This window comes from Cololabis saira, chromosome 4 (assembly GCF_033807715.1).
Source record: "Cololabis saira isolate AMF1-May2022 chromosome 4, fColSai1.1, whole genome shotgun sequence".
Taxonomy (NCBI): Eukaryota; Metazoa; Chordata; class Actinopteri; order Beloniformes; family Belonidae; genus Cololabis; species Cololabis saira.
Window position 1 is genome coordinate 51173679 of NC_084590.1, and position 26921 is coordinate 51200599.

Consider the following 26921-nt stretch of genomic DNA (forward strand, 5'->3'; position numbering starts at 1 on the left):
CAGGCAAAAATCCAAAAACTGGGAATCAGGCAAAGTCACAGGCAGGCAGGCAGAAACAGACAGAATCAGGAATGCTGGAAAGCTAGGCATGAACGCTAGACAATCTGGCAACTGGCATGTGGAAATGGGCCGGTATATAAAGGGGAACTGATGATCATGGGAACCAGGTGTGCAGATGGGCGGGGAAGCACAGGTGAGGGGAATGAGAAGATGTCTGGCTGATGAGGGTGGCAGGATCTGGAACAGGAGAGTGATCATGGAAAAAAACCTATCCCCAACTGGGAAACCATGACAGGTTGTAGAAGATGAATTCAGCAGGTTTCCTTCTGTGATGTCCGACTGGTGAAATGAATGGTGATGACTTCCTGTCCACTACATAATCTGTGTGAAAATCATGGAAAGACGTATGAAACATCATAGGATGAACCTGCAGCAGAAACACTTCAGCCAGTGGTGGCAGTGGCTCGGGGTGGAGAGGAGGAAGATATGTTAGAGATGTGCTAATGCAGTATTTGTGGAATAGTTAATGCTATAGTTAGATTACATTCTGTATCTCAGAATGGTGTAACAATAAATTTGTGCTTTTTGCAGATATATGGATTTTTTCCATCTTCATCCACTTGATGTGGGACTGGTTAGCGGGGGCAGCAGTCTGAGCAGAGATGTCCAGACTTCCCTCACCCCACACATTTCATCCAGCTCTTCTGGAGGGATCCAGAGACGTTCCCAGGTCAGCCAAAAGACATTCCCTCCGGTGTGTCCTGGCTCTTCTCCTGGTGGGACATGCCAGGAACACCTTCCCAGGAGATGTCCAGGGGAAATATGTTAGTCTTTCAAGTTTTAGGTATGACCTTGTCTGATTATTTTGCTTTTTTTGCTGTGCTGAGGTGTTTTTTGTAATTCCATCCAAACTTCATAGTGATCAAATCTTTAGAGTTTATCACTCGTGTGAATACGTTGGTGCTTCTTTAGCTGACTTGATGTGGTAAAAGCTGCTCCACACTGATCACAAGTGAACGGTTTATCTCCAGTGTGAGTACGTTGGTGAATCTTTAGATCACTTGATGTGGTAAAAGCTGCTCCACACTGATCACACCTAAACGGTTTATATCCAGTGTGAATACGTTGGTGAGTCATTAGATGACCTGATGTGGTAAAAGCTGCTCCACACTGATCACACTTAAACGGTTTATCTCCAGTGTGAAGACGTTGGTGTATCATTAGACTACCTCGTTGGGTAAAAGCTGCTCCACACTGATCACACCTAAACGGTTTTTCTCCAGTGTGAATACGTTGGTGAGTCCTTAGATTACCTCGTTGGGTAAAAGCTGCTCCACACTGATCACAAGTGAACGGTTTATCTCCAGTGTGAATACGTTGGTGAATCTTTAGCTTTCCTGACTCAGTAAAAGCTGCTCCACACTGATCACAAGTGAACGGTTTTTCTCCAGTGTGAACACGTTGGTGTATCTTTAGATAATATTTTCTGGTAAAAGCTGCTCCACACTGATCACACCTAAACGGTTTATATCCAGTGTGAATACGTTGGTGAGTCATTAGATCCCTTGATGTGGTAAAAGCTGCCTCACACTGTTCACATCTGAACGGTTTATCTCCAGTGTGAATACGTTGGTGAGTCCTTAGACTACCTTGTTGGGTAAAAGCTGTTCCACACTGATCACATCTGAACGGTTTATCTCCAGTGTGAATACGTTGGTGAGTAATTAGATTACCTGATGTGGTAAAAGCTGCTCCACACTGATCACAAGTGAATGGTTTATCTCCAGTGTGAACACGTTGGTGAGTCTTTAGATTGCCTTGTTGGGTAAAAGATGCTCCACACTGATCACACCTAAACGGTTTATCTCCAGTGTGAATACGTTGGTGATTCCTTAGATCACTTGATGTGGTAAAAGCTGCTCCACACTGATCACAAGTGAACGGTTTATCTCCAGTGTGAATACGTTGGTGAATCTTTAGATCACTTTGTCGGGTAAAAGCTGCTCCACACTCATCACACCTAAACGGTTTTTCTCCAGTGTGAACACGTTGGTGATTCCTTAGATCACTTGATGTGGTAAAAGCTGCTCCACACTGATCACAAGTGAACGGTTTTTCTCCAGTGTGAATACGTTGGTGAGTCCTTAGATTACTTTTTTGGGTAAAAGCTGCTCCACACTGATCACATCTGAACGGTTTATCTCCAGTGTGAATACGTTGGTGAGTCATTAGATGACTTTTTTGGGTAAAAGCTGCTCCACACTGATCACAAGTGAACGGTTTATCTCCAGTGTGAATACGTTGGTGAGTTCTTAGACAATCTTGTCTGGTAAAAGCTGCTCCACACTGATCACAAGTGAACGGTTTATCTCCAGTGTGAATCATCTTATGTTTTCTCAGACCTGATGAAGTGGTGAAGACTTTCTTGCAATGATCACAACGATAACTTGTGGGTCTCTCTTTGCCTTTATGTTTCTGTAAGGACAGAGAAGAAGAATTAAATCATCTTGTTGGCCGACTCACAAAAGCTTTTCAGTTTCTATAAAGTGCTGTCTCTCTCAGTGCTGTTATTGACAGCCAGAAACCTTCAGATGAAACATCTCAGTACGTCAAATCAAAAGTGTGAATGGTCAAAGCTACTAACACGAAAACCATCAAAATAGTTCATTGATAGGGATGGATATTGATAAGATCTTTCAACCATTTTTCATTCTGCCTAACGATTCGGTTTTTATCGATTCCCTTATCAATTCTCATTGACCGCAAGCTGGATGCGATTCTTGAACAGAATCGCAGGCTAGCGGCGGTCTTTGAGCTCTTTGGCAAGATGGATCTTGGAGAAGTTGGAAGCTCGGCTTGGCGGGAATTGATCACAATTCGTCTGTTTGGAGTCGCCTTAACCAGATAATTAAGGCAGACGGAAAAGGCAAGGCAAATTTATTTACTGGAGTCTGCCTGTTTCTTTTCAATATAATTGTTGATTCTATAATCTGACCTTGACAGGGCAGCTTGGCCCGCTGCTCCAGTCACAATCTCCCTGGTGGAATGAAAACAAGGGACTCTGCCCCCACTAACCCTCCCCTCTACCAGGAACATCTGTGGACCTGTTTCAGAACTGTACCGGGTCTGTGGACCTGGATCAGAACTGTACCGGGTCTGTGGACCTGGAGCAGAACTGTACCGGGTCTGTGGACCTGGAGCAGAACTGTACCGGGTCTGTGGACCTGGATCAGAACTGTACCGGGTCTGTGGATCTTCAGTCTGACGGCATCCTGTACTTCCGGTGTCCACCGCCGGGTTCTAGGATTGCCGCCACGACAGGCACCGGAGACCTTGCGACCACAACTTCGAGCCGCCGCGTCGACAATGGAGGCAAAGAACATGGTCCACTCGGACTCAATGTCCCCCGCCTCCCCCGGGATCCGTGAGAAGCTCTCCCGGAGGTGGGAGTTGAAGATGTCCCTGACAGAGGGCTCAGCCAGATGTTCCAAAAAGACCCTCACAATCCGTTTGGGTATGCCCGGTCTGTCCAACCTCCTCCTCCGCCAGCGCATCCAACTCACCACCAGGTGGTGATCAGTTGACAGCTCAGCCGATCATTGACCTCCGGCCTAGGGTGTCCTGGTGCCACGTGCCCTGATGGACACCCTTATGCCTGAACATGGTGTTCGTTATGGACAAACTGTGACTAGCACAGAAGTCCGACAACAAAACACTGCTCAGTTTCAGATCGGGAAGGCCATTCCTCCCAATCACGCCTCTCCAGGTATCCCTGTCATTGCCCACGTGAGCGTTGAAGTCGCCCAGTAGAACAATGGAGTCCCCAGTTGGAGCACTATCCAGTACTCCTCCCAGTAGAACCATGGAGTCCCCAGTTGGAGCACTATGCAGTACTCCTCCCAGTAGAACCATGGAGTCCCCAGTTGGAGCACTATCCAGTACTCCTCCCAGTAGAACAATGGAGTCCCCAGTTGGAGCACTATCCAGTACTCCTCCCAGTAGAACCATGGAGTCCCCAGTTGGAGCACTATCCAGTACTCCTCCCAGTAGAACCATGGAGTCCCCAGTTGGAGCACTATCCAGTACTCCTCCCAGGGACTCCAAGAAGGCCGGGTAGGGGAGAACAGGTGATTTGAGCCTGTGGGGAAGTTGAGCCACCCCTTGTTTATGAACAACCATAGACAAATTTGGTCACGTGACCACGTGTGTTTGAAGAGTCATCCATTGTACTCACCCTGTGATGGGGAGAGGCTTATCGAGTAAGTGGTAAGCATATTTAAGTTAAAAAAACTGTCTTTTGCCGTTCAAAGTGAATTTTTGATGTTCAAGGAGTCGTGATTCTTGCGTCTGAAAAATTTAAGACAAGTTTGAACAAATCTCACATATGTGTTAGTGGATTAGGAAGTTATAATATGAGGCTATACTTTTAGCTTGATGTTAGCTCTAAACTGCTGGATGATACAAGTTTGTTAAAATGGCAGGGGTGGGGTTATTTTAGCCAAAAGGCCTGGGGGTTGTTGAGCCAGTCAGTGGCTCAACTTCACCCACTTATTATTATTATTAAAGTATTATGTTACTGTAATATGTACATTGCATTCTTATATTTTATCACCAAAATGATGTGACATTTTGAATTTTAGACCAGAAACCATCATGCCACGCCACTATAAACGGAAGACAGATAGGGCTTCAACTCCTATTGTGGATTTGGACCGAGCAGTGGCAGAGATACAGAATTGGAAGTCCATTCGTCAGGTGGCAAGGGACATGAAGATCGACAGGATGACTTTAAAGAGATACATGGATATGAAACAACTAGGAGAAGTGAAAAGAACAGGCTATAAGAGAACAGGACATGCCAATCAAGTCTTCAGTGAAGAAATTGAGACAGAGCTTGCAGACCATATAAAAAATCTAGCTGCAATGTTTCACGGTTTAAGTGCCATGAAATGTCGTGAACTGGCATTTGAGTTAGCACGAAGAAATGGCCTTGATGTCCCTGCAAGCTGGATGAGAAACGAAAAAGCAGGTTCGTCTAAGTGTACATTTATAATAATATTAATATTAATAATTTTTTTCAGGGAAATGCCCATCATCATTCTTATGTAAATCTCAACGTAAACTGCAATGGTTGAATAAAGGATAAATAAAAAGACAAAACATTATGGGGTGTATAGAGTTTGTAACTAGCCAACTATGGCGCCGGCCAAAAAAAGAAAAAATATTGCGGGCGACAGACAACATGAAAGAAATGTTTCTGCCAGGTACGTGTGTTTGTGTTTGCATGAGACGCTGCAGGGAAGCATGAAGGAAAACACAGCCCGACGACGCACCATGCGTCCGCGGGGTCCTAGTGCCAGGCGTGTGCCTATGGTATGAGCGCGTCAAGGCTGATTTATGGTTCTGCGTTACACCAACGCAGAATTACGGCGTAGTGTACGCGCCGACACGCACCGTATGTTGCACATCGCCGCGTATCCTACGCCGCAGGCTACGCCGTACCCTACGCCACAGGTTCTGCTGATGGTTGAGCTTAAGTTTTTGTTCTGATTGAGCTTTTTTTGGTAAGCAATAATGATGAAGATAACACAGACAATAGATCGTCTTTCCACTAGAACCACTAAAGGTTAATTTTTTCCCCAGTCAAATGCATGTAACCCTGTTATAACAAAACGGGGAAAAAAAATCTTCTACAATGTTTAAATTATTTATAACTGATATAATCTCAATTGTGAATAGGGATGTTTTGTGGCCTATGCCGTCAGCACAAGCAGTCCGTTAAAAGAGGACCATCCCAGAGGGTTTTCGTAGAGATCCCTCTGAAATATCTAGAAAAGATGTGCTCAATGCTCGTATGGGGTCAGACCTTTCAAGCCCAGGACACTCTGGTTAAAGGTTAGATGAAGTCTAATGATTTCATTGAAGTGATATCACTCACTCACTCATCTTCTCCCGCTTTATCCGTTACCGGGTCGCGGGGGCAGCAGCCTCAGCAGGGATGCCCAGACTTCCCTCACCCCAGACATTTCCTCCAGCTCTTCCGGGGGGAGTCCGAGGCGTTCCCAGGCCAGCCGAGAGACATAGTCTCTCCAGCGTGTCCTGGGTCTTCCCCGGGGTCTCCTCCCGGTGGGACATGCCTGGAACACCTCCCTAGGGAGGCGTCCAGGAGGCATCCGGTACAGATGCCCAAGCCACCTCAGCTGACTCCTCTCAATGTGGAGGAGCAGCGGCTCGACTCCGAGCTCCTCCCGGGTGACCGAACTCCTCACCCTATCTCTAAGGGAGCGTCCAGCCACCCTGCGGAGGAAACTCATCTCTAAGGGAGCGTCCAGCCACCCTGCGGAGGAAACTCATCTCGGCCGCTTGTATCCGCGATCTTGTCCTTTCGGTCACTACCCAAAGTTCATGACCATAGGTGAGGGTAGGGGCGTAGATTGACCGGTAAATCGAGAGCTTCGCCTTTCGACTCAGCTCCCTCTTTACCACGACGGTCCAGTACATCGACCGCATTACTGCGGACGCTGCACCGATCCGCCTGTCAATCTCACGCTCCATTGTTCCCTCACTCGTGAACAAGATCCCGAGATACTTGAACTCCTCCACCTGAGGCAGGACTTCTCCACCCACCCGGAGAAGGCATGCCACCCTTTTCCGGTCGAGAACCATGGCCTCGGTCTTGGAGGTGATATCATTCACCAATATAGGCCTACAATGATTTTTAATGTAAAACTATATTGCTGCATATCACATGTCCAATATGCCGTCCCACGCGCCTCGTCTGTTTAGGCAGTGGCGTCAATTCAGTCAAAGCTAAGGTACGGCAAGGTTACGAGTCACAGAACTTAACTAGAGTATCAATCAACATGTCCAGCAAATACTCATCACAGAAGTCTGCTATGTAGCTGATCTGTGTGGTAAAGAAAATTGGAACTTTTTCAAATGCAGTCTCGCTCACTGCAAAAACTAAAAATCTTACCAGGAATATTTGTCTTATTTCTAGTTAAAATGTCTCATTTTTAATCAAAAAATCTCATTACACTTAAAACAAGATTCAAGTAAATTTTCACTTGAAATAAGTAGAAAAATCTGCCAGTGGGACAAGATTTATCTTCTCATTACAAGCAAAAAAATCTTGTTCCACTGGCCTAAAGGGAAGTTTTTCTTGCCACTGTTTGGCTTAAGGTTTTTTTTCCCACTAGGGGAGTTTTTACCTGCCATTGTTTATGTAATAATTGCTCGGGGGTTTATGTTTATGTTTATGTTTATGTTCATGTTTATGTTCATGTTCTGGGTCTCTGGAAAGCGTCTAGAGACAACTTTTGCTGTATTAGATGCTATATAAATAACATTGAATTGGCAGATTTTTCCACTTATTTTAAGTGAAAATCTACTTGAAACAGGTGAAAATGGTTGTTTTTGAGTCTCGTCTTAAATGTAATGAGTTTTTTTTTACTAAAAATTTGACATTTTAACTAGAAATAAGACAAATATTCTTGTTAAGATTTTGAGTTTTTGCAGTGTATAATAACTAGTGAAATCGATATGTATGAAGCAATAGAATAATCAATACAAATAGACACAGACTAATTCCATAAATGTATTTAAAAAACAAACATTTACATTTTCCCTTGAAGCCAAGGTGTGGCGGCTGCCGGACCTTCATACCCAATTGACGCCCCTGTGATTAGGGTTTTTTCGGTGGTACCACCGGGCCTGAAAACAATTCTAGGGGAAACACTGCCATGGTTACAGAATAACCCACAACACAGTAACGGGTTACCATGGTTACCATGGTTACAGAATAACCCACAACACAGTAACAGGTTACCATGGTTACCATGATTACAGAATAACCCACAACACAGTAACGGGTTACCATGGTTACCATGATTACAGAATAACCCACAACACAGTAACGGGTTACCATGGTTACCATGGTTACAGAATAACCCACAACACAGTAACGGGTTACCATGGTTACCATGATTACAGAATAACCCACAACACAGTAACGGGTTACCATGGTTACCATGGTTACAGAATAACCCACAACACAGTAACAGGTTACCTGTGCTTTCCACAAGCGCCGGCTGCCGGCCATATAGCCGACTACACAATTAAGTCCAGCCGGCTACTTTAATGACCATTATTGTTATAGCCTATAAATATTATTTTTCAATTTTAATAAAATTAAATGTTTTTCTCACAGACTGACAATAATGTCAAACTGAACCGCACTCATTAAAGTTGTGATTCGCTCTACTTGTACTGATAATAACCACAAATCACCGCTGACTTCATTGAGATAAACTCATCCGCGGCCCCGACGTGGCTGTGTGCGTGCGCGCGCTCAGCGGAGTGAATGTGTCGGAAGGAGGCAACAAGCAGAGCTCAGCAAATGCTTATTTTGTCACCATAAAAACGGTACGTCCTTACTTCCTCAGGCTATCCACTACAGAATGTAATCAGTTTAATCAGTTGGTATTAAAAAGAGACGCCAAAAGTTTTCTCTTCAAGCTTTCAATTAGCACCACCTGAGACACGTGAGAGTGTATTTTCATACACTTCATTAGTTACACTGATGAATAAAAGAAGATGCAATTTGTTGTTGTAATAATATGATAATAATATATAGAGTAGATATTGATGCAGATAATAATAATAATAATAATAATAATAATAATAATAATAATAATAATAATAAAGCAAATGTCTGAGAAATTAATATAGCCTGCCTATTACGCATACAGTGTTTCCCCTACAATGGTACAGGCTTGGCCCCGCCAGGCCAGAAAAGAAAAAAATAATATGCCAAAAATAAGCGACGTATCTATCCATTCATTCAGAAATCAATCATCATTTCCATTTGGGAGCCTTTGTGCGGCGCTGAATATGCAATGCGGTGCGACTTGCCGCCGCCTTCTCATTGAAATGAGTGGAGGCAACACGTTGCGGCAGTGAGTTAAGGCTGATTTATGGTTCCGTGTTACACCAACGCAGAGCCTACGGCGTACGGTACGCGGCAACACGCACCTACGGCGTAACCTACGGCGTAGGCTCCGCGTCGATTTAACGCAGAACCATAATTCAGGCTTAAGGCTAATACTGTGAGAAATAACCTCTCATAACAACTACAGTTAATAAAAGTTATAAATGCTCCTACTGCTAATTTCTGGTGGAGCAATAAGTTTGCCTGCTGGCTACTGAGTCCTGTAAGTGGCGAGTGAGTTTTAACTCCTTAATTACCAGGAATGTGACAACGTCAGAGTCACGCACAGTACACAAACTGTGATGTTAGAGCGCCCCCTTTTGGTCAATTTAAGCAACAGCATGGCCAGCTGCTTGACAGTGGCTCAACTAATAGTTTACTGTTTTTGTTGTTAATAATGTCATTGCAATTTAATCTATGCAATTGTGAAAAAAAAGGCAAAATAAATGAAAAACTGTGAACAACCACATTTAGTAGGCTATTCAGTACTTGGTATTCAGCCAAGTCTTTAAATTTTATTCGGCTTCTGTTTCGGCCTCAACTTTTCAATTCGGTGCATCGTTTTTCGGTGGGTACCACTGGGCCTGAAAAAAATTCTAGGGGAAACACTGTAAAATGAACGGCTTTGGAGTAATGTTCTCCTGCTTTGAATGTTCATGTTCATTGTTTATTCCTGCCCATAGATTTGGAGAAAGGTGTGGAAAAAGATGCCGCCTAAAAGAAAATTAAAGGCAACTCAGCCAACTTTGGAAGACTTCTTAAAGAAGAAAAGTAGTGGTCAGTTGAAGTGCTTCAGAATATTATTAAGATTCAGATTCCTTTATTCATCCCAAAAGGGACATTCATTGTTGCCAATTCAATTTTTTCAGATTATTTATTTGGTAGCACTTATGTCATATTTAACGTGGGCCTACATGTGTTATATTGTTACTGCTGCAAGTAAATTCCAATCATGTGCTACATGAATTATACACGTGTTTGTTTTATAGTTCCAGAAGAGGAAACAGCAGCCACAGACAGGGCAACAGTACATTCAGAACAACCATGCAGCTCCACTGCAGACCCAGGCAGGGCAACAACAGAACAACCATGCAGCTCCACTGCAGACCCAGGCAGGGCAACAGAGACAGACAAGAATATTGTCCCTCCTTCTGAAGTCATCCCACTATTGGAAGAGTACTTTCCAGAGGCAATGAAGAGCAAGACTCTCCACTCTTCTTACACCTGCTCAGCTGTGTGCTCTGCTCTTTCAAATACAGAGCTGTCTAGACTTAAGGAGGGAGGCAAGACCCTGTTCAAACATAGTTGGCTCACTAATAAGGACATTGCTTATTCAGAGGAGACAGGTCTGTGGTGGCTGATATACATTGAAGGAAAGGGGATGTTCTGCTTGCTTTGCAGAATCCACAATTCCTCTAACAAGTTTAATAAACAGGTGTGGGAATTGCAGAAAAACGCGGAGACAATTTCCCATTCAAAAAACGTGTGTTGTTTTATTAGAAAACTTCAGAACACTGAAACACAAAATGGAGCTGTCCAGCAGCTAGAACCGCATGGAGCTCAACGTCATGACCACATTTAAAGGGGCCTCATCCCTGAACCATACTAGTTGCATGAAGGACAATATACTGCATTTAATAATGAACGGTGTGTGGGACCACACTTGATGAATAAGGTGAATTATGTCCGTAACATTCACTACACAGGTCCCCCCAGAATTCACCATATTTGAAAAAAAAGAAAAACACATCAGTCACCGGGGAGGGGGGCGTATCAACCGTCCACAGCGGCTGCGCTGTACCGGAGGCTGATTCGAGCTGACTGCGGCAGGGGTCACGTCGTGACACAGGTGCGGGGCAGGCAGCGCGGGAGGCTGGGGAGGGGGGGGAACAGGGGGCGGGGGCCGAGCAGGAGGCCGCCCCCGTCGTGGGGGTTGGGCGAGTTCAACAGGCTTACCCACGTCTAAGTGAGCTGGTTTGAGGCGGTCGATGGAGAGGCGCTCCGGTTTACCGCCCATGTCCACCACAAAATGTTTGTCCCCTGCCTCCAAAACCCGGAATGGGCCCTCGTAGGGCGGGTGTAGCGGTCCCCGGTGGGCATCGCGGCGAATGAAAACATAATCAGCCGCCTTAAGTGCAGCCGGGACGTGCGACTGAGGCAGGCCGTTAGCCTGTGGGTGATAGGCAGTAGTGCGGTGGAGTTTAACTCCGAGGTTCTGTGCCACAGCTGTCCACAGTTCAGACGTGAACTGTGCGCCTCGGTCAGAGGATATATCTGACGGAGTGCCAAAACGAGCAACCCAGGTGCTGAGAAAAGCCCGTGCCACCTCCACAGATGCCACCGACGTCAATGGCACTGCCTCAGGCCACCGGGTTGTCCTGTCAACCATGGTCAACAGGTACGAGAAACCGTGAGAGGAGGGCAGAGGGCCGACCAGATCCACATTAACATGGTCAAAACGTCTCTCAGGAACCGGGAACAACTCTAGCGGGGCTTTAGTGTGGCGGTGGACCTTGGCTCGTTGGCACTCGACACAGGTGTTAGCCCAGTCCCTAACGTCCTTCTTGAGGCCGTGCCAGACAAATTTTGCCGCAACCAGTCTCTGCGACGCCTTCGAACCCGGATGTGAGAGACCATGTATGGCATCAAACACCTGTCGTCTCCACCCTGAGGGAACAATGGGCCGAGGACTGCCTGTGGAGACGTCACACAGGAGCGTGGTACTAGTATCACCAAAGACCACGTCCTCGATCTTAAGCCCTGTGGTAGAGGCCTTCAGGAGCTGCACGTCAGGGTCCATGGCCTGATCTGCTGCCATGCGGGCATAATCAAAACCAAGATGGACCGCCCCAGCCACAGCCCGTGACAGGCAGTCTGCAACGTGGTTGTTCTTACCGGCAACATGCCGCAAGTCCGTGGTGAACTCGGAAATGAACGACAGATGACGTTGCTGGCGGGCGGACCACGGCTCAGCCACCTTAGCCATGGCAAAAGTCAGTGGCTTGTGGTCGACAAAAGCAGTGAAATGTCGTCCTTCCAGCAGGGAACGAAAGTGTCTGATGGCGAGGTAGAGACCAAGCAGCTCCCGATCGAAAGTGCTGTACTTTCGCTCGCTGGGACGCAACTGACGGCTAAAGAAGGCCAGTGGCTGCCAGGCCCCGTCTACCCACTGCTCGTAAACCGCACCAACAGCGTAATCTGAGGCGTCTGAGGTGATGGCGATGGAGGCTGTTGGGGAAGGATGCGCCAGCATGGTGGCGTCCGCCAGGGCTGCTTTGGTGGCAGCAAAAGCCTTGTCCATGCACTCAGACCAGTTCACAAGGTGCTTAGGTTTACCTTTCAAGGCCTCATGCAAGGGTTGCATGAGCTGAGCAGCTTGAGGGATGAAGCGGTGGTAAAAGTTCACCATGCCAAGGAATTCTTGCAGGGATTTTACGGTCAGCGGGCGCGGGAACCGCGTGACCGCCTCCACTTTTGATGGGAGAGGGACTGCACCATCCTTAGTAACCCTGTGTCCCAGAAAGTCAATGGTGGAGAGACCAAATTGGCACTTGGCAGGGTTAACAATCAGCCCGTGTCGGCTAAGCCGCTCAAAAAGAGCTCGGAGGTGTGACAGGTGCTGAGATTTGGACGCACTCGCTACCAAGATGTCATCCAGGTACACGAAAAGAAAAGGCAAGTCCCGTAACACAGAGTCCATTAGGCGTTGAAAAGACTGGGCTGCATTTTTAAGGCCAAATGGCATGCGCAGGAACTCGAAAAGACCAAATGGTGTGATCACAGCTGTTTTGGGAATGTCCAGCGTGTGTACCGGCACCTGATGATATCCTCGGACGAGGTCCACCTTCGAAAAAATCACCTTACCCGCCAGGTGCGCTGAAAAATCCTGTATGTTCGGGACCGGGTATCGGTCAGGTGTCGTTGCGTCATTAAGCCGCCGGTAGTCACCACACGGGCGCCAGCCGCCCCCTGGCTTGGGGACAATGTGGAGAGGCGACGCCCACGGGCTGTCGGAGCGGCGGACTATACCCAGGCGTTCCATGTTTGCAAACTCAGCCTTTGCAACGCCAAGCTTGGTCGGGTCGAGGCGCCGAGCGCGGGCGTAGACGGGCGGACCAGTAGTGGCGATGTGATGCTCGACACCATGCTTCACAGCAGACGCAGAGAAAGTGGGCCGAGTGATCGCTGGAAACTCGGCAAACAGACGGTGGAAATCATCCGAAACCGAGAGCAAACTAGATAAATGTACGGATTCAGTCCCGCTGACCTCACACGCAAAAGAACAAAACGTGACGGCATCAATCAAACGGCGGTTCTTTACATCTATCAAAAGTCCATGTGCACACAGAAAATCGGCGCCGAGGAGGGGAAAAGCAACCTTTGCCGTAACAAAGTCCCATCCAAACCGCTGTCCTCCAAAACACAACTCAACATACCTCAGTCCGTATGTGCGGATGGGGCTGCCGTTGGCAGCCTCCATGGGGGGGCCGTGGCTGTCAGTCACCATGTCCAAACGGGATGCGGGCAGGACGCTCCTCTGAGCGCCCGTGTCGCACAGGAACCGCCGTCCGGAGATGCTGTCCCGGATGAAAAGCAGCCTGCCTCCGCGGCCGACGCTCATGGCCACTGAGCGCCGGCCCGGGCGTTTCCCGGCCCGCCAAAACTGCACGGCGAACGGCACTTGGTAGCCTTGGGTCCGAACTTTGTGTGATAAAAACACAAGCCGACCTGTTGTGGAGCAGAAGAGTGTTGCCGGGGAGAAGCGGCCGCAGCAACGAGCGCGGAGCCGTCCCGCGTCACCGGAGCGGGCTGCGCGGGGAGGAACGCCGCCACAAACTCTCCCTGACTCGCCAGAAAAAACTTATCAGCCTCCTCAGCCAGTCTCCGACAGTCAGTGATCGCGGTGTTGGCCAGAGCAGCCCTGACTTGGGAGGGCAGCTGACGCAGAAAAAGTTGGGTGAAAAGAAAATCGGGTCTGTGTTCACCCAGGAGATCCAGCATGCGGTCCATGAGCTCGGACGGCTTGTTGTCACCCAGTCCCTGAAGGGAGAAAAGCCGGCTGGCTCTCTCAGCATCCGACAGTTCAAACGTCTTCAACAGGTGAGACTTGAGAGCTATATATTTATCCGTCGCCGGGGGATTTTTAAGAAGGCTCACCACTCTGGATGCAGTTGAATTTCCGAGAGCCGACACAACGTAGTAGTATTTCGTCGTATCGGCGGTGATCTCCCGCAACGCGAACTGCGCTTCAGTCTGGGCGAACCATGCAGATGCCGACGATTCCCAGAATTCGGGGAGTTTGAGGGTAACAGCGTTCGTAGACATGGTCGTGTCGTGTCTCTGGATACGTCCAGCAGACAAACGTCGGGGTCACCAGTGTGGGAATTGCAGAAAAATGCGGAGACAATTTCCCATTCAAAAAACGTGTGTTGTTTTATTAGAAAACTTCAGAACACTGAAACACAAAATGGAGCTGTCCAGCAGCTAGAACCGCATGGAGCTCAACGTCATGACCACATTTAAAGGGGCCTCATCCCTGAACCATACTAGTTGCATGAAGGACAATATACTGCATTTAATAATGAACGGTGTGTGGGACCACACTTGATGAATAAGGTGAATTATGTCCGTAACATTCACTACACAGGAAACATTCAACTCTCAGCCTCCATAAATTTCAAACAGAGTGCCATAAAAGAACATGCCATATCCATATCCAATACACACAAGGAAACCTATCTAAAAGAGATGGAGAGAAGACATTCCTCCTTGGCTGCTCAGTATCAGTCTGCAAAACAAGCAAGAGACACAGTCACAACCAACTGTTTCCTTTCCACGTATTGGCTTGGCAAGGAGGAAGTGGCAAACTGCAAGTTGAAATCTCTCCTAGAACTGGAAGAGGATTTGGGGCTCTCAGAAATGAAGCATTTTCAACAAAGAAGCCAAAGAAGCCAGAAAAATATGAGACTGCTTTTAGGCCAGCTGATTAAAAAGAAACGTATTTCAAAAGTCAAGGATGCCAAATATTATAGTATTTTAGTGGATGAAGTCTCTGACATTGCTGTGATTGAGCAGTTATTAATTTACATTGGTTACGTTGATGTTCATGGCGAGACTCATTTTGACTTCCTGGAAATCAAGGATGTACTTGAAAACAGTCCATCTGCAAATGCAGAAACCATCACAGAGCTCATCATTGAGGAGCTGAAAGAATGTGGATTGCCTCCTCGGAATCTCTGTGGTTTTGGTTCAGATGGAGCAAGTGTAATGACCGGTTCCAAGTCAGGAGTTGGAGTACGCCTGAAGAAGACCGCAGTAATTATGATTCAAAGTCATTGTATTAATCACCGTCTTGCACTGGCATGTGGGGACACTTATGACTTTGTAAAGTACATTCAAGTTGTTGAGACAACATTGAAACAGGTCTGGAAATGGCTTGAATACCCAAAGCACTCTGCAGCATTTGTAAAGGCCTGTAAAATCACTAGAATGTTGGATGCTGAAGCTGGGAAAAAGATGAACAAAAAGCTCAGTGTTAAAGTGCAGAAAGCATGTCGTACAAGGTGGCTTTCAACAGGCAAAGCTGTTGCCAGTGTTAGCCAACATTTAGTCCCACTACTCCAGACTTTCAGAGACCTTCAAGATAATGATGCAACTGCAGCTGGTCTTTTACAACGTATGAACAACAGTAAGTTTGTTGGTACACTACTGATGCTTAACAAAGTGTTACCTCACCTGAATACATTGTCCAAGATGTTTCAAAAAGACCACACATGTTATTCATGTCTGAAGCCATCTCTTGAACATACAAAAGCTATGATTCAGGACATCCAGACCAACTATGATGTTGTCAAAGACCTGAGTGACCATGTTGCTTCTGATGGTCCATGTGCAGCTTTAGAACTCAGTGGTGAAAAGGATCCTAAAATCATGCACTTTCTTACAACATTGGTCCAGAGCTACAGCACAGAGCTTGTGAAAAACCTGGATAATCGGTTCAAGGAGGCCTGCCCTGTGTTCCAGGCCTTCTCTGCCTCCCTAAGAGCACAGATGTACAGTTTCTGAACTATGGAGATGATCACATTAAGATTATCTGTGAGCAACTGCAGTTCAACACAGACCAGGCTTTAGCACAATAGAAAAACTTTAAATATGTCATGGCAACGGTAACAGGGAGCCATCCACATCAGGAGGTCTCATAGCCCGCATATATATATATATATATATATATATATATATATATATATATATATATATATATATATTATACATGTTGAAAGGTAATAATATATGTATAATGTAAATATAAATATTACTAAGAATACTATAGAAATTTTGATTTAATATAAATACCATGTCATAGCAATCTGTTTCTGGTTATTTTCATATAAAAGTACGTTTTTCAATGTTTATAATTATTCACAAGTATGCAGTGTCATAACTACATCTCTGACGTTCATAACAAACCAAACTGTTTGAAAATCTGTTGAGAATTGAGCAAGTTAAGGTTGTTTAAGCAGTACATGCTCCATTAAACACAATGTTATGAGTGAGCGAGTCTCCTGTGGCAAGATGGCCGCCGTGTGACGACGTCGCTCTGCATTGGCAGCAGCGCGGACGAGTCATCTAGCCTTTATATGTGTCTATGGTTAGCAGGAGATCATACCAGATCATGATCATATCAGACGGAAAACTGACCTGCAGACCAGAGGAAGATCCCGCTCTGGTCCTGATGCTGGACTCCTGGTCCTGGTCCTGGTCCTGGTCCTGGTTCTGATCTTCTTCTTCTTCTCTTGGTTTTATTGGCGGTTGGCAAACAGCTTTCGGGTGCATTACCGCCACCCACTGATCTGGAATATGGACTAGGTATCTAACCGATCTCTAAAAATGAATGTATGTCAAACACTACAAACAAAACAAAATAATAAATAAATAAATAAATAAATAACCTGGTTCTGATCCTGCAGATCTTCCATCTAAAAGTTCGTCTGCAAAACCTCCAGTGTGAGGACGGAACCGGAACCACGTGACCTCTTTTTAAAAAAAAAAAAAAAAAAACCTTTATTATCCAAACTTGCTGAACAAACATCAACCAGGTTTTAGGACCCAGAGCGGCTTCATGTGGCGGGCGGTGTTTCGGGGAAATGTCGCCATCTGCTGGACGAATACATGAAGTGCAACACCAAACGGAGGAGGAAGGAGGAAAACTCATTCTAGAATTCTTTAGAAAACCACAATGTGTTTTATACCTTAATATGGTCCTGAAAAACTTGAAAAGAAAATGAAAAAACTTGAAAGAAACCTGAAAAAAATGAAAAAACCTGAAAAAATTTGAATAAAACCTGAAAAAACTTGAAAAAACTTGAAAAAACTTGAAAAAAACCTGAAAAAATTGAAAAAACCTGAAAAAAATGAAAAAAACTTGGAAAAACTTGAAAAAAACCTGAAAAATTGAAAACCTGTAAAAAACTTGAAAAAACTTGAAAAAACCTGAAAAAACCTGAAAAAACTTGAAGAAACTTGAATAAAACTTGAAAAAACTTAAAAAAAGACCTGAAAAACTTGAAAAAACCTGAAAAAAACCTGAAAAAACTTGAAAAAACCTGAATAACTTGAAAAAATATGAAAAAAACTGAAAAAACTTGAAAGAAACCTGAAAAAAACGAAAAAAACCTGAAAAAAACTTGAAAAACTTGAAAAAAAACCTGAAAAAACTTGAAAAAAAACTGAAAAAAACTGGAAGAAACTTGAAAAAACCTGAAAAAACTTGAAAAAAATCTGAAATAAAATGAAAAAACCTGAAAAAACTTGAAAAAAAAACTGAAAAAAACTTGAAGAAACTTGAAAAAAACTGAAAAAACTTGAAACAAACCTGAAAAAAAAACGAAAAAACCTGAAAAAACTTGAAAAAAAATGAAAAAAAAACTTGAAAAACTTGAAAAAAACCCTGAAAAAACTTGAAAAAAATCTGAAAAAAACTGAAAAAACTTGAAAAAAATATAAAAATAATTTATATAAAATGTGTTTCTCTTTCAGATACGTGGACCTGGAGAACAACTAGACGACGTACCTGCCAAGAGTCTGTTCTGGAAACTTAAAGCAGCTCCACCTTCCACTGATCATTCTGCTCATTTGGTTTTGTCGTCTTCCTAACCTTTGTGTTTTAGCTACTTACTCCAGTTATTGTTAGTATTTATTTATAATTAAAGGTATTCCCTGAGGGTTTTTTCAATGGGATCTTATCTGTTACAGTCATATAATTAACAATCATTTCAATATCAGGTTCCAACTATTTAAACCTGGTTGATGTTTGTTCAGCAAGTTTGGATAATAAAGTTTTTTTTAAAAGAGGTCACGTGGTTCCGGTTCCGTCCTCACAGTGGAGAAGGGTATGGCTGCAGACCCGGAGGCAGCAGATCTGAGCAGCAGATCTGAACCGCAGTTCTAGACGTCACAGAGCCCCCTACTGGATTACTTTATAACTGCAACTAAATCAACAGTTCAGATCGAGACTTCTCGTTTTTTTCCGGCAGCGTGCTGTTTTCTCCTTTTTCAAGATGGATGACGACCGGAGTGTGAGTATTACCGTGAATCACATTTTTTGTGTATTCTTTTCAAGATATATTGGCACTTAATTGATCTGCAAAAGTGATTTAATCAATCAGTGAAATGCCTAACATGATCCACAAACTATATTGTTAAGTTAAATTTGACAGAGAAATTAACGTTAATGACTATTTGCCACGATAGTCAGAAAAGTGCGTAGGCTAAAATGTTTTACTTGTGATGTGGATTACATGAGAAAAGCATGAAGGTCCTATATATATATATATATATATATATATATATATATATATAAATATAAACATGAACTAGCTCCAATTTTATGACTAATTTTGTAGCATGAATACTACTAATACGTGGCACAATTTCTATTGTCTGCAATATATATTTTTCATTTATTATGTGCAATAAGAACATGATCTCTGGTATATTACCAATCATTACCAAGATTAATCTTGTAAATAATGTCATGGTTATTATATTGATTATATATTTTTACTATTATTGTTAGGGTTGTTATTTTTTTCGTCCTAATAATTCATTGTTCATATATTGTTTGTTATTGCTACTCTTCAATCAACTGTGCAGTTGCTGCTGTAACTGTGGATTTCCCCATTGTGGGACAATTGAAGGAATCTTATCTTAACTTATCTTTTTATTCATATTATACATTATGTGTGTTTATATAACTATTCACATTTATATCACTATATAGCCTATATTTTGTGGACAGAAATTTAGCTAATCCAGTGCATAAGATGAAAATGTATATTTGTCCGTTATTAGGTTTTGGCCCAGTTTTGTCTGTAAAACAGTGTAAAAATATTAACTTGGACTAATTGAACACTCTTTTTTAGGTACACATAACAATCCAGAAAGGAAGGGCCTTGCCCCAACTTCACAGATGCACATCATGCTGCAATAACTACCACTGTCCATTCTGCAGTCCTACAGTTTACTACCCCTCCCCGTTGAACAAATGTCAGATACACATGGATCTTCATTTTAACAGAGTTAGCCATGAAGGTAAAGTTTGAAAACATTCTCCCTGTGTGTGTGTGTGCATGTAGTGCATGCTGGAACTTCATTGTTGATGCAGGATTTGTATTTTTAAGTGACAATTTGTAATGGAAAACTGATTATATAATCATATTTATATCTGTGCTTATGTTTAAGAATACACCATTCACAGATGTGGACTGGGATGTCGGCCGCAGCTGCATTATCACTGTCCATACTGCAGTTCAACAATAAAACGGAAAGACGATTTTATTAAACATATACATTGGTGCAAGAAGAAACCAGTTTCCAACCCTACAGTCCCACCAACCACCACCACCCCCCAGACACCAACCACCACCATCACCTCCCTGGTGTTGATTGTGATTTGTATTGAGTGTTTTTTCAGCTGTTTTTTTTTCTCTGCAGATCTCTTTAATGTGGGATGTGACTGCACCTGCACTGAATATATATTATATACTGTACATTTCATCAAGATGAGACAATTGTTTACCCCAAGTTATATTGTTAAATAAATGTTATATTGTTCTGTTTGGGAACTTTGGACTTAATACTACCATACTTACCATTTCAGTATATCAAAGTGTTTTTATTTCTTTTATTTCTTTTTTTAACAATTACTACAACAAAAGTGAGGACTTGACACCCAAATACACTATGTTGTAGTGGGTTTGATCAATGCTGTTCAAGTTTTGTTCAAGACAGTTGTCATCTTCTCTGTAATATATCCCACTAAACGCCACATCTTAGTCCTCTCTGTCAGTGGCAAGACAGTTGTCATCTTCTCTGTCCCAGTCTCTTTTCATATTCACGCAATTGCAACACCTTTATAATTCTGTGCATATAACAGTCCTGCAGAGACATGGTAAAATACCAAGCCTCAATCACCACATTATCTATGTTTATGGTTGCTCAGTGTTTAAATATATATTTATTGTCATTAGGCTAAAAACAAGTAAAGACTAATTTTTTTATATTTTGCCTCATTCATGATTTAAAGAAATAATTTAAAATTTCACCTTAATTTGATAACAGTCTTAACTGCACCTACTGGTGCTGCCTATGATCTAAAATCTCTTGCCACAAAAAAAGAGCCTACCAGCAAAGACCTATGCTCTACAAATGACATCTGAAATAGTGCTGAATGAGCTACGGATCCCTGCCGTTTACCCTGGAAGTAAGTTCTTTAATTATAAGCTCCATCCTCATTATCAATTAAATCTTCATATATTGAGCCTCATTATCAATTAAATCTTCATATTTAAGCTCCATGCCTCATTATCAATTAAATCTTCATATTTAAGCTCCATGCCTCATTATCAATTAAATCTTCATATATTTATTAAGGTGGAACGCTGATTTAGTTGCAGTGCAGTTCTACTAGTTGCAGTTCTACAGTCATCCAGTAGGGGGCTCTGTGACGTCTAGAACTGCGGTTCAGATCTGCTGCTCAGATCTGCTGCCTCCGGGTCTGCAGCCGTATACTATTGTCACAGTGGAGGTTTTGCAGACGATTGAAGATCTGCAGGATCAGAACCAGGACTAGGACTCGGAGATGGACCGGGACCAGGAGTCCAGCATCAGGACCAGAGCGGGATCTTCCTCTGGTCTGCAGGTCAGTGTTCAGGTCCAGGTTCTGCAGGTTCTGCAGGTCACAAACTTTGAACGGAACCAGAAAACACAAACACGTGATCTTCCTCGGAGACTTTGAAACGTGTTTTAAACGTGTTTCCGTCTGAATGTGTGAACGTGGCGGAAACACGGACCAGTTAGTGTTTTATTGTGACGTTGAAACACATACTGTGTTGTCTGTCTTCATATATATATATGAAGACGGTACACATATAGCTACACATATACATTTATATATATAAATGTATATGTGTAGCTGGTCTCATCACCACGTTTATTCCCCGACCGTTAGAATAACCGACTGCGGTTGTCATGGCAACAACAACAACTCCACACTTTTTTTTTTTAGAAACTTTATAGAAAAGTCCGACGTCACAATTAGTGAAAACACATTCAGGTGTTCCCAAGGCAGGTAGTAATAATGTACATGTGCAATTAGAACAGTAATAATAAACAACAGTTAAACTAATGTAGTACATAGAATGGCATGACGTTATTAATAGAGAAGAACAACAGCTGAGTGAATAATGACGAATAAAACAGCATTATAGTAATATATATATATATATATATATATATATATATATATATATATATATATATATATATAAAACAGCATTAGAAATCCAGAAAGAGTAACAAGGAACATAAAACTGACCCTAATGTGACATATTCTAAAATGCTTTAACATAAAGTGCAACAGACTGAATAAAATAAATAATAAACAGACATAATGAAATAAAAGGAACTTATATAAATAAGTAATTAAATTAGTAAAGTAATAAAACTAGTAAGGAAAAAAAGCAGCTTTTATAAGGGGGAATTCAGACTGATTTTATTCAATTCAGTAGGAAAATTCTTTAAGAGATCATATACATTCTGTGCCTTAATTGTTGTTATAAGTTTTAGAGATTTAATACATTTTAAATTCGTTCATAAATACACAACATTTGGGGGATGATTTTAGTATCTTATTCTTGTGGATAAAGAGGATTACGTTGCAACAGAGTTGATCATTTTTGTTTTTCAAGATCAAACCAAGAGTTACATTATCTTTAGAAATAGAGGATGGAACGATACAATTTTCCGTTTAATAAATTTGTGAAGATTATTCCAGAATGTTTGTATTGCATCACAAGAGAAGAAAATATGGTCCGTAGTTTCAATTTCATTTTCACAGAATGTGCACATATTGTCACCGATATTAAAGCGTAATCTAAGTAATTCTTTAGAAGGATAAATGTTGTTCATCATTTTAAAGTGCGTTTCTTTCGTTTTGGGGGGTATAGGAAATGTTAGGTACATTGTTCTTAATTTATCAATTGATTTTTTATCAAATTTATGTACTATATCATTTTTGTTTAGTTTTTTGGGGAACAAAGTTCCACTTAGGCAGTTTCTAACAACTCCACACTTTCAGCTGGCGCTCTGCTGAAGCTACTGCGCATGTGCTAAGTACCTAGGGCATGCTGGGTAATGGAGTTCCTACATAGTAATCCATACAACACATCTTTCCCCCTAAATAAGAAATGTCATTTAAAGAAAAACCACACTAAACTAAAGTGCATTTCAAAAACTTTTCTCAGTAAGAATTCCAACTGATTAATACTCTCTCCAAAGAAAATAATAAATTAAATTAAATTAATAAATTAAATTACATGCATACAGCGTAAACACAATCATGTATCATCAACATTGTCTTTACACTTTTTCATTTTTTTTTTTAAACTCACAAACTTAAACTGTTGACTCAAAGAATCGATAGGTAAGATAAACGGTAAAATCCACAACACTTATTCTCAGCAGGTCGTAAGAGAAAAACAGTCCGTTTGCAAAAATCCATTCCTATCTAGCAACACACCCGTCGCTATGAATTCATCTTCTTCTTCTTCATCATCATCCTCTTCAACTGTGTGAACCTTCTTTCTTCAAGATGCTTTGCAACATTTTGCATAATGATTGCTTTTTCCACAGTTGTTGCAGGATTGGCTTGTGCTTGCCTCCACATTTACCACATGTGAACTCTTTCTCTTTTTGTTTGGTAAATGTTTTTGTTTTCCTCTGCTCTTTATGCACTGCTGTTTCACTTCTCCGCAGCTCTTTTGCTTGTGCACGGCTGGTCTCTGCTGCTCTGCACTTGCTGACACATTTATCGAGTGTAAGTCCATTTTCTCTGAGCAGTCTTTCTCTGAGTGCGTTATCCACTGTTCCACAGACAATCCTGTCCCTCACTAGTGAATCTCTCAGATTCTCAAATTCACATATCTTGCTCAGTGTGTGTAGCTCTGCTAAGTACTGATCAAAAGGTACTCCTTGCTTTTGGTCATGGGTGAAAAACTTGTACCTCTCAAAGGTCACATTCTGCTTTGGCACAAAATACTCTTCAAACTGCTTCATTAGCGCTGCCACAGTCAGATTATCATCATTCAGCTGAAAGCTATTATATATGTCCAATGCATCTTCTCCAATTACATGCAAGAGGATGTTAGCTTTCAGTTTTTCATCATCACCCCCTGCTCCACTTGCTGCCAAATATATATTGAATGTCTGCTTAAGACGTTTCCAGTTATCAGCAAGATTACCAGTCAACTGCATACAAGTGGGCGGACTTAGCCTATCCATGACAGAACGCCGGGGTAATGGGGCTTCCTCAGCTCTTTCTGGTTGCTGGTTTTCCTCCAATTCGGGCTCCAGATCCTCTTTTACTTGTTCGATCTGTCCCTCTTCTCCCGTTTCACTGTCACCGTCGGTCGCAGCCAGCGTAGCCGTTGCTGTGTGTGTTTATCTCACGTCGAGACCGGCAACTTTTTTTTTTGTTTTTATAAACTTACTCCTCTTCCGTGGCTCTCTCGCGGTAAAAACTTCTTCTTATAATTACTCACGGCCCATTCTGACACCATGTGTTGTCTGTCTTAATATATATAAATGTATAGCAGACGAGGCGTGTAGCTGGTCTCATCAAGACGTTTATTCCCCGACCGTTATAATAACCGACTGCGGTTGTCATGGCAACAACAACTCCACACTTTCAGCTGGCGCTCTGCTGAAGCTACTGCGCATGTGCTAAGCTTAGGGCATGCTGGGTAATGGAGTTCCTACATAGTAATCCATAAAACACACATAATCGAAAGTTAAAACACACAATCTAAAGTTAAAACACACAATATAAAGTTAAAACACACAATCTAAAGTTAAAACACACAATCTAAAGTTAAAACACACAATCTAAAGTTAAAACACATAATCTAAAGTTAAAACACATAATCTAAAGTTAAAACACATAATCTAAAGTTAAAACACACAATCTAAAGTTAAAACACATAATCTAAAGTTAAAACACACAATCTAAAGTTAAAACACATAATCTAAAGTTATAACACACAATCTAAAGTTAAAACACAATCTAAAGTTAAAACACAATCTAAAGTTAAAACACACAATCTAAAGTCCCACCAACCCGTGTGTCTTCAGTTCTGGAAACATGTGGTCGGTTCTGGAAACATGTGGTTGGTTCTGCAGCAGCAACATCTCCAGAGGGGTTTGTTGGAGCTCCGATCCCGGGTAGTTCTGCTGTTTGTGCTGAATAAGAACAAGGGACTTCAAATGAGTGTACGCCACAGGTAATGAGTGCGCCTGCCTGTACGCCAGCCATCTCTTTCCGTTTTTGGATCATATGTGTCTGATTCAGCTCTGCTCAGAATATGTGACATTTCCTTCCAATCTCTGCATGTTACTCTGCACACTGAGATGTGCGGGAGAGGCTGATACAGGAGTTTTTTTCTGTTCTTGAGACAATATTACCGAACAGACTGAGTCTCCATCCGGAGAGATGTACAAATGGGAAACCGTAATGACCTGATCTCGTAGTTTATGAAGCTTTGTATCATAAGATGGATCTGGGCCAGGGGTTGTGTTATACCTCTTAGTTACATGGAGGGCGTCACGAGGCATAAATTCCCCCTGTTTGACTTTAGTTTTTGTAACTTGCAATATTTAATCTGCTACTGTTTGGTTACCCAGATCTAGGGCCCACCAATAAAGTGGTAATAACAATAATAATAATAAATAACTTTATTTATCCGTTAGGAACTTCATTTGTGGAAAAAGCATCAGCATCATTGCGTGTACAGATAATATATGCAACAGGACAGTACAGAAACAAACCAAACAATCAATATAAAGCAACATACATTGGGCAATCACAAATACTGCTGGACTTAAATGCTGTAAAACCATAGCATAGATAAAACACGAGAGAAAGAGAGACAAAAAATATAAGTCCCCCGTTAAGTGCGTGATAAATACAAGGATTTTTTTTTAAATATGTATAAAAGCTGGTACAAAAATGAATAGGTAAGATCAGCTGTTTATGAGTCTGATGGATGAGGGCACGAAGCTTGACATGGCTCTGTTTGTCCTGGATTGTCCTGAATCCCCATTCCCTGTGCGACAAAGACATCCTGAGAATCGGCTGGGGTTATCTCTGCTCTCATTCCGCTCTTGGTTCCAATGATGGAAATATCCAGCAGGCACATTAAATCTCTGCCTAACAAATTTACTGGGCATGAAGGGTCGACCAGAACAGGACAGGAAGATGTTCTTCCGGTGTCCTTGTGGCACGCGAAAACTGGATTTGTCAACTGATGTTTAGCCACGTTGCTGTTTTCACATCTACTTCATCCGAAGATAAAGTTACTTTTCGGGGAGTAGTTTGTAAAACAGTTCTACAAGCCCCAGAATCACAAAGACAGCGGTAGTTTTCACCTTGAATACTGAGGGTTATGAATAGCAGTTCATTATTTTGACGGGCATGTTTAAGGGCTGCAAAGATGTGTACCACATCGTTTGGACCCTGTTTCGGAGGTTCAGGTACTAGTCATTTCTGTTGGGCTGAGTTGGGATTATTTGGGCGTTTATCTTGCTGTGGCTGTTTTCTTTTATTTGCAGGATTAGTCTTGCAATCCCTGGAAACATGCCCAGGTTTCCCGCAATGCCAGCAATTGTGATCAGATTTCCGTCTGTTTTCCCAATTTCCTCCTGAGTATTCAACATATTCTGTGTCTTCTTCTGCAGCATACGCACGCCAAATTCCACAGCGTGTGCTACAGAGCCCGTGGTCTGATGAACCCAGTACTTCGTTACAAAGTGTTGCACTGTGGGCAGTGGTCCCCCCAGGAACGCTTTTTTCAATTGTTGCTGGTAAGCTCCATTGTCTGCAGGGTCATAAGGAATACCAGAATTATGCCTGAAAACTGCTTCTAAACCATCTACGTATTCTTCAGCAGGTTCTTGATCCCTTTGTTTGCATGCTGCAATACGGGTGTAGTCTGCTCCCCTACGGAAGATCTTAATAATGCGATTGTTTAACCGTGTTACCGCTTTGGTCAAGGCCTGAGAGTCAGCAGGTAAAATCACTGGAGGATTTGCTGCTTCATGTCCAGTGAAGTCACCTTGTACACGTCCAAGTCTGTGTCCAAGTTTGTTTTTTTTTTGTTTTTTTTTTCCCAATATCTTTTTATTTCACAAAAGAAAGGCAGAAACATCCTTAATGACAGTAGGTCTTACAATTTTCTTTTGTGCACACATGCCAAATCTCGCCTACAACCCCACCCCCCCCAAAAAAAACACAAAAACATACACACAAAATAAATAAATAAACTAAAATTAAAAAAAAAGTGAGTGAATAAAAATATGGAAAATAACATCAGTAAGTAAC

The 26921-nt window shown here is 42.6% G+C and overlaps 1 protein-coding gene across 3 annotated transcripts in view; it reads right to left on the minus strand.

Moving 5' to 3' along the window:
* Nucleotides 1–348: 348 nt before the first annotated feature.
* The window catches only part of LOC133442130 (zinc finger protein 665-like), a 64801-nt gene continuing 38228 nt past the window's right edge, over nt 349–26921 (minus strand). The window contains exons 1-3 of one of the 3 annotated variants that reach the window (XM_061720081.1): nt 16688–16908; nt 1314–2475; nt 349–1229 (exon numbers count right to left, since the gene is read on the minus strand). In XM_061720081.1, the coding sequence (XP_061576065.1) occupies nt 931–1229; nt 1314–2475; nt 16688–16822 (1596 nt within the window). In that variant the 5' untranslated portion in view covers nt 16823–16908 and the 3' untranslated portion in view covers nt 349–930. Of the gene's footprint in view, nt 2476–16687; nt 16909–26921 lie in introns of those variants that run through there. The other 2 variants (XM_061720078.1, XM_061720079.1) reach the window with 2 other exon arrangements.